At 33.5% G+C, this 8,353-nt stretch overlaps 1 protein-coding gene across 1 annotated transcript in view; it reads left to right on the forward strand.

Annotated features, from left to right (window-relative positions):
• LOC107699428 (kinesin-like protein KIF14) overlaps positions 1 to 8,353 on the forward strand; it is a 23,206-nt gene that overhangs the window by 8,869 nt on the left and 5,984 nt on the right. The window contains exons 11-21 of the mRNA XM_016500682.1: positions 797 to 944; positions 2,510 to 2,573; positions 2,706 to 2,890; positions 4,085 to 4,187; positions 4,304 to 4,458; positions 4,641 to 4,788; positions 4,858 to 5,010; positions 6,047 to 6,179; positions 6,276 to 6,369; positions 6,807 to 6,948; positions 7,772 to 7,875. Coding sequence (XP_016356168.1) covers positions 797 to 944; positions 2,510 to 2,573; positions 2,706 to 2,890; positions 4,085 to 4,187; positions 4,304 to 4,458; positions 4,641 to 4,788; positions 4,858 to 5,010; positions 6,047 to 6,179; positions 6,276 to 6,369; positions 6,807 to 6,948; positions 7,772 to 7,875 — 1,429 coding nt within the window. The remainder of the gene's footprint in view (positions 1 to 796; positions 945 to 2,509; positions 2,574 to 2,705; positions 2,891 to 4,084; positions 4,188 to 4,303; positions 4,459 to 4,640; positions 4,789 to 4,857; positions 5,011 to 6,046; positions 6,180 to 6,275; positions 6,370 to 6,806; positions 6,949 to 7,771; positions 7,876 to 8,353) is intronic.

The raw sequence follows: 8,353 nt of genomic DNA on the forward strand, positions 1-8,353 counted from the left end.
TTAATATGATCGATCGTATTTTATTTTCATTCTAGGCTATATGCAATGTGATCTTTAAAAAACAGCTATGCGTTTTATATTTATTTACACAAATGCTGGCATCTGTTTTTAACTGTAAAAGCTTTTTATATAAACTTAATATATTTAATATTTTTTTCTGAATTACATTAATAAAACGGAAAATTATAGACCCCATTTTATTGATATTTAAATAGTACAAGCTTATGTTGAACTATTCTTGTACATACAGGCGCTGTATTAAGCAGGACATAAATTACTGAATGAAAAGGCTTTCTGTTACCACATGTAAATGTCTAAAACATTTGTTTATTTGAGAAATATATCTAACCAACTTCATCTAACAGCAAACAGTGTGCGAGAGTCGCGGGAATCAGTGACTGCAGTGCTCCGTTTTCAACTCCTCCCTCGACTTCAAGCGGCAAATCTCACCGATCGGTATTCGGTAAGTTCGTTTGAGATGCCAGACGCCTCTCCCTGAATGAGGACGAGAATAGACGGCAGCAGTCATCCTCTAATCGTATTTGTGGCAGTTGTACAAGCGTTTGGGTGAACTCCATGCTGGTAGCGATAGCGCTTACTATGCTGGCGGAAGTAAGAATACCCTGCTTCGCATCAGAACGGAAGTTGCGTGACGTCATGTGAAAAGGGCCTATTCCTGGAGGGCCGGAGCCCTGCAGAGATTAGATTCAACATTATTTTCTTTACCTAGGTTATTTTTGTATATTATTAAGAATGTGTGTGACATAACTCATTTTTTCTGACTCTGTGTGTCCAGAGCTGAAAGCAGAGGTGGAGAAGCTCCGTGCGGCTCAGATGAGCTCTCAGGGCATCGAGCCAGAGAAAATGAGACTGTTTCAGCAAGAGATCACCTCTCTTAAGACTAAACTCTCTCAACAGGAGCGTGAAATGGCCGAAGCTCACAGGTGTGTGGATAGAAACGACAAAACTCAGGGTTATGACTCGCATTATACAATGAAAATAAAATGAAGTGCTGTGCACAACCCATTTGATTTTCGAATCAAACAGTATATTTAGGGAGGAATATCTAGTATGGAGAGACTTGATAATGTCTTTTGCGAATTAATTGTAATGTGGAAAGCGGGCATTATCAGAATAAAGCAAAACATTTTATTTTTTTTAATGAGTAAAAATAGGGTCAGTTTTGATTTGATTGACAACATGTGGTCACTTTTAATGACTTTTAGTTATATTGTTCATCTTATTGACTGTAATCTATATAATACATTTTTGTGTACTTGCTTTGTAATGATGTAAAAGGCTGCTTTTGTTACTGCTTTTATTATTATTAAAATGTAAATATAATAATAATAATAATAATAACAACAACAGTAATACAACTTTATTAAAAAATAACTGTTTATATAAGAATTTCATTTATATAAATTGTTTATAGAATAAAGCAATGCACTTATTATTATTATACATAATAAATAGTTAATATTATTATAATTATATAATATAATTATAATATTATTATATTAATATATTATGAATAATAATAATAGAATGTGAGGTTAATCAGCATAAAAAAAACTAAATAATACTAGAAATGGTGTTTTACAATATTAGTGTTTTTACTGTATTTGTGATCAAATAAATGCAGACATTGTGGGCATAAGAGACTTCTCCTTCTCAAAAACATTCAAAAATCTTACCGACCCCCTGCTTTTGAAAGGTAGTGTAGTCAAAATAATCAAGCTTTTTAGATGAATCATGTTTCATTCTCTGTTGTTCAGTAAGTCAACACAAGAAATGATACATTATACCAATATAACAAGTAATAAACGCCAATATGTACATAAATCTTGACTAAAGTCATAGAAGCATTCAGGAATAACATGCCTCAAGCAAAACTCTAACCCCTCTGATGTTTCTCATTCCTTTAAAGTGCAAAAATTCCTGGCACGTAGCAAGGTTAGTTTGAGGTTAGGGAAAGTGGTTTTGGAGTAGAAAAAGCCGAAAACGCATTTCCTGGCCATCTCTGTGTAGTGTTCTGTGGTCGCGGCTCACAGCAGATGGGATATTCAAGGGTTGAAAAACATGTTTGGCTGTTTTCCCAGCCCATGACATCATATCGACGTCAGTGGAAAAGTAAAGCTGTTCAGACGGAAAAGTAATTTTATTATAATTCTAATTATGAATACATGGAAGAATATTTCATTTTATAAGGTTGTTGCATTCTGTAATATGTAGTATGTATTATTTTCAAAACTATTCTATTTTATAAAAAGATTAAAATGATATACAAACCATATATAAATGCATATAATAATTTTAAATCGATTTTATGTGTTTATATTTCAATGTAATATAAAACGTTGTCACAAACGTGCAGTTAGTGTGTCAAAGGTGCACCAAGATGTTTTACACATAATGAAACGAACAGTCCTTTGACAAATGTTTTTAAATTATGTACACTTACTTCATATCAAGGTTTTACATTTTATGTGTCATTCAATATGTGCAGAACTTGGAAAGAAAAGCTGGAAGAGGCAGAGAGGAGGAAACGTGAAGAAACCAAAGAGCTGCATGTAATGATTCACCCCCACACTTGCAAATAAGTGTGTGATGGATCGATGAGCTTTTCAAATGTGCTTCATGGCTGTTTTCTTTCTCTTTCCTCTTCACTTTCTTTGTCTGTTTATTCACCAAACCTCATTCAGCGCGCCGGCGTCACCTTTAAAGTGGATAATCGGCTGCCTAACCTTGTGAACCTGAATGAGGATCCGCAGCTGTCAGAGATGCTGCTGTACATGATTAAAGAGGGCGAGACCAAGGTCGGCAAGCTCAAGTCTGTGTCAGCCCACGACATCCAGCTGTCTGGAGCTCTCATCGCTGATGAGCACTGGTGAGACGGGTCACATCCACAGTCTACTACCACTCCATCGTTCACTTCATTTTTGATTTGATTAAAGGAGGCATTTCATGTTCAAAATGATTGGACTTGTACATTTAAAGGAACAGTTCACCCAAAAATGCCAATTCTGTCATTATTTACTCACTCTCATATTGTTCCAAACCTGTATGAATTTCTATGTACTACTGAACACAAAAGAAGATAGTTTGAAGTATGTTGGTAACCAAACAGGTGACGGTAGCCATTGACTTCTATAGTATTTTTTTCCCATATAATGGAAGTCAATGGCTACCGTCACCTGTTTGGTTACCAACATATTTCAAAATATCTTCCTTTGTGTTCAGTAGTACAAAGAAATTCATACAATCTGGGAATGACAGTAAATGATGACAGAATTTGCATTTTTGGGTGAACTATCCCTTCAACTAAAGCTATTAAAATCAGTAATTGAAATAAAATTAAAAAACAATATATTAGATGAAATACCTAAACTTAAAAACTGAAAATAAGACTCGTGTAAAATTACTTAAACATAAACTAAAATAAAAAAGAAAACTCAAAATATAAAACATAATAAAACGAATTAATATAAAACCTAATTTAAAATATTAATAAATACTAATAATAGTATATAAATAATGCTGTTCAAAGGAACACAAAAGAAGATATTTTGAAGAATGTGCTGGTCGCTCTGTTCCATACGATTACAATGAATGAGAAATGAGTTTTTTAATCTTCAAAAATGGCATAAAATCACCCTAAAAAATGCTTATATATTTACTGACATACAGGAAATGTCTTTTTATGTTATGACATATAACGGATAACTGGCTAATGTTAAAAAAAAACAAAAAAATCAAAAACAAAACAAAACTATTTGGTCTAAGTAAATTAAGAATAAAACACTTAAATAAAAATTTTAAATGCTAGTTAATTTGGACATCACAACATTAGAATGTACAGTATGAAAAATGGACATTCATTTTGAGATTTGCTGTTCATGAAGATTAAATTTTTACAGTGTTTTACAGTAAATGATTAGTGCTTACAATATTAACTCAGCGAGCGGTGCATGATGACAAAAGTAATCTAAATGTTATTTAGTAGCTGTGCACAAACAATTAAAAATGTAATATCAATCAATATATTTCCAGTATGTCATATTGTTTTTACTTGCATTTTCAGTGTCATCTCTAGTGTGAAAGGTACCGTCAGCATTAAACCGATGGCAAATGCCAAGACCTTCATGAATGGACATCTTGTGTCTGAGTGCACCGTTCTCCACCACGTGAGTTCCTATCGCTGTTCTGAAGCGAAACATCTGAAATGCCCTCTGTCATGAGAACCTCCACATAAATCGTGAAATTGGTTATTTGTTTATTCAATTTTGCTTCTCTATTTCAGGGAGACCGTGTGATTCTTGGAGGAGATCACTATTTTCGGTTCAACCACCCCGCTGAGGTTCAGAGCGGGAAGCGTGCGTCCTGTTGGAACAGTGGAGAAGGTCAAAAGGACTTTGAGTTTGCTAAAAACGAGCTGCTGTCGGCCCAGAGAGCTCAGTGAGTACAAGCCCAATATTCACCAATTTATTTACAGGAACTCATTTGACTTGGTTTAATGGGAGAAAATGCTTAAGAATTGTAAAATTGGCTGCTGTAAATCAAATCAAATGTTTATAAAGAAGGCCAGAACATATGAGGAGAGGTCCGTTTTTGATTTTTATTACAATTTTTCTCTATAGACTTGAAGCGGAGATCGAGGCAGCTCGGTTGAAGGCCAAAGAGGAGATGATGCAGGGCATTCAGGTGGCAAAAGAGATGGCACAGAAAGAGCTGAGCGAGCAGAAGAGTCAGTACGAGAAGAGGATCAAAGCTCTGGAGCGAGAGCTGGTAAGCTGTTCGCATACATGTCAGTGTGTGTGACTCCTGTGTTCTCCAGCTAATCAAACGCTTCGCCAGGAGGAGGAGAGTGAACGGAAGAGAGACCAGGAGCTGGATAAAAAGAGGGTCGTCGGTCAGATAGAGCAACTGCAGACAGCAAGGTCTCTGCTGGAGCAGGAAGTCAACACCCATAAGAGACGTCTGCAGATGGAGGCCCAGGCTACTAGACAGGTACAGAAAGATCAGTTCAGATCAAAATTGATGCTCTTTTTTTCTTTCTTAAAAGGATAGTTCACCCAAAAATGAAAATTACTCACTTAATTTACTCACCCTCAGGCCAGCTAGGACTTTTTTTCTTCTTCAGTAAAACAGTAAAACAGATTTTTAGCTGAAACTGTGGTCCTTGGTGATTCATAAAATGTATCTGATTAAAAAAAAAAAAGAAAAAGTCATGGGTTATACTGTTTCTTCAGTTTTAGTTATTTATTTAGATTTATGTATAATATTTATTTAGTCCGTTATAGTTATACATTTTGTTTAGTTAGTTTAGTTATTAATTTAGTTAATTTAGCTAGTTATATTTGTAATATTTATTTAGTTTAGTTATTTAGTTTTAGTTATTCAGTTAGTTACTTAGTCTTAATCATATGTTTAGCTAGTTGGTTATATTATTTATTTAGTTTTAGTTATAATAACTGTGGTCCTTGGTGATTCATAAAATGTATCTGATAAAAAAAGAAAAAGTCATTGGTTATACTGTTTCTTCAGTTTTAGTTATTTATTTAGATTTATGTATAATATTTATTTAGTCCGTTATAGTTATACATTTTGTTTAGTTAGTTTAGTTATTAATTTAGTTAATTTAGCTAGTTATATTTGTAATATTTATTTAGTTTAGTTATTTAGTTTTAGTTATTCAGTTAGTTACTTAGTCTTAATCATATGTTTAGCTAGTTGGTTATATTATTTATTTAGTTTTAGTTATAATATTTATTCAGTTACGTTTAGTTATCTATTCAGTTAGTTTAGTTAGCTTTAATTTTAGTTATATTTATTCAGAATATTTTCAGTTTATTTATTCAGTTATGTATTTTTTTTAGATTAGCTAGTTTAGTTATATTATTTATTAAGCTTAGTTATATTATTTATGTACTCTAGTAATAGGTATTTTATTTAGTTTTTATATTATTTAGCAACGTTTATACAAAAGATGGCTTCATCATCTTTTAATTTGTGACTAATTCAAATTTGTACATTTTTTCCATAGGCGTTGGCCGATCATGATATCCGGCATGCTAAAATTGTAGAGGCGCTTGAAGCAGAGAAGAGGAAGATTGCAGAAGATCTTGCTCAGATTGAGAGAAAACGTGCTCAAAAAATGGTCCAGGCCACTAAAACGGGTACATGCACACTTTAAATTTAAAAGACATGGGGTTTTCCATCAGTAATGTTCTTAACGGTGTGTTATTCACCATATTTTTGTTCAATGTTTGCAGCCTACCCACAGTGGGATGCCTTGAAGCTGTCTTTGATGATCGAAGAAGCAAACAAAATCAGTGCCAATCTCAGGAAACACACAGTCTTCAGCAGGTACAGTTGATTAGTAGGTGTAACTGATTTAATGTTCCTGGATCAACGTAATTGTTACAGTATTAACCAGAATCAAAATTCATGCAAATTTAGGAACAATTTTAGGAAATATTGAAAACATTTTATTCAATTAATTTAATATTAAGTACATTTAAATAAATTATTAAATTAATAAACAATAAAGTAATAGAAATTTCTATAGCGAATTTAATTCCTCTGTTTATGGAAAAGTAATTCCAGTTAGTTGGCTACAAATTGCTCTTTCTGAATACAGCATTTATAAATAAATGTAAAATCCCTGTCCAGCAATCACTAATGACTGGAAAAGTGTGAGTTTAGTCAAATTGTTTATAAGCGAGTAGTTTATAAATTCTGCCTTTTATTAAACATGAAAGTTTTTGGATGGAATCAGACGTGGATTTGTGTTCTCATGACAGACATGAGGCAACTGATAAAGAGAGCGAGGGTGAAGACGCCCAACTGCAGGTCCAAGTTCAGAACACCAAACTGGGAATTTCCACCTTCTGGAGTCTGGAGAAGTTCCAGAGCAACTTGGCTGCCATGAGAGAGCTTGAGCAGGTGGCTTAAATAAAAGATGTTCACCTAATGAATAGCTGTAAACCTGCTGGTTTCTGTTTTTGTAGCTTTAAAACTCTGCTATACATAGCTACAGAAGTTTTTGGTTTGTTGTTGTCTTTTTTTTATCTATTTTTGGTTTTGGGTTGTTTTTTTATTTAGTTTGGTTTGTTTTGTTTTTGGTGGGGTTTTATTTGGTGTTTTTTTGTGTAGCATCTCTTAATGTTTTGTTTCATTTTATTTAGTGTTTAGTTTTGTTTCATTTAGGGTTTTTTTATTGTTTAGTGTTTTGTTTAGTGTTTTTTTCCTTGACATCGGAAAGTTTTGATTTTGGTTTTATATAGTGCTTTGCCATATTATTATAATTTTTTTTAGATTTTTATTTGTGCAGCATTTCACTCAACATTGTGTTTTATTTTGTTTTTTATTTTATTTAGTGTTTAATTTATTTTTTTTATATATATATATATATATATTTTTTTGTGTGTGTGATGTTTAGTGTTTGTTTTGTGTAGCAAGTCAATTGACATTGGAAAGTTTTGGTTGTTTTTATTTCATTATATGTAGCGTTTAGCTTTGTTGTATTTTATTTTTTTGTAGCTTTTACTTGAAATTGGAAATTTGCGCCATACTTGATTTGAACAAAGTGCTGAGTATTTAACGCAGAGCTTAGTTGTTTGAACACAATAATATGAGGCAATTTGAAGCCCGTTTATTTCCTTGTAATTACCCAGTAAAAGCAGGAAGCATGTAGTATGGGCACTTGCTGTTATTATTATCGAAAAGAACCAGTGGCTAAATCAAGTCTGATGTTTATTGGCTGTAGGGGGAGAGCGCCTCTAAAGATGATGACGTGTTTTACGACCCTAATGATGAGTGGGAACCAGACCTATCTGCCTCTTCCTCAACCTCGTCTTTCTCTCGCAGAAGGTATTTGAATTTATTAGTCTTCTCATGGAGTCCATGATGCTGCTCTTCGGCTCTCTGTACTTCTGTGTTGAGGAACGAAAGAACAGAAGCATACTTTGTGCCCAACACTGGTTCTTGTCTTACACCATGATGATATTTTTCCCCTTATAAACCAAGCCCTATGGAAACGCGCATTCCTGCAGCATTTTTTAACCCATTTTCATTGCCTACATGACCATTAGACTACAGCTAAATTCAGTATTGGTTAATCAAAACCCCTTCTACAACTCTTAAGTCCTTTCTCTCACAGCTCATAGATATGCCTTTGCTTTTCACCCCTTGACTTCCTCTCATGTCTTTCAGTCCTTGGAATGAACAGTAAACAATATTCAACTCAAATTGTTCATCATGTAACCGGCTGGTGAAGGGGTTATATGATGTTGCTAAAAAGAACATTATTTGGTGTAATGAAATGTGTTTATGCAGTTTAAGGTTCAAA

This window comes from Sinocyclocheilus anshuiensis, unplaced genomic scaffold (genome assembly GCF_001515605.1).
Source record: "Sinocyclocheilus anshuiensis isolate Anshui unplaced genomic scaffold, SAMN03320099.WGS_v1.1 scaffold766, whole genome shotgun sequence".
Lineage (NCBI taxonomy): Eukaryota > Metazoa > Chordata > Actinopteri > Cypriniformes > Cyprinidae > Sinocyclocheilus > Sinocyclocheilus anshuiensis.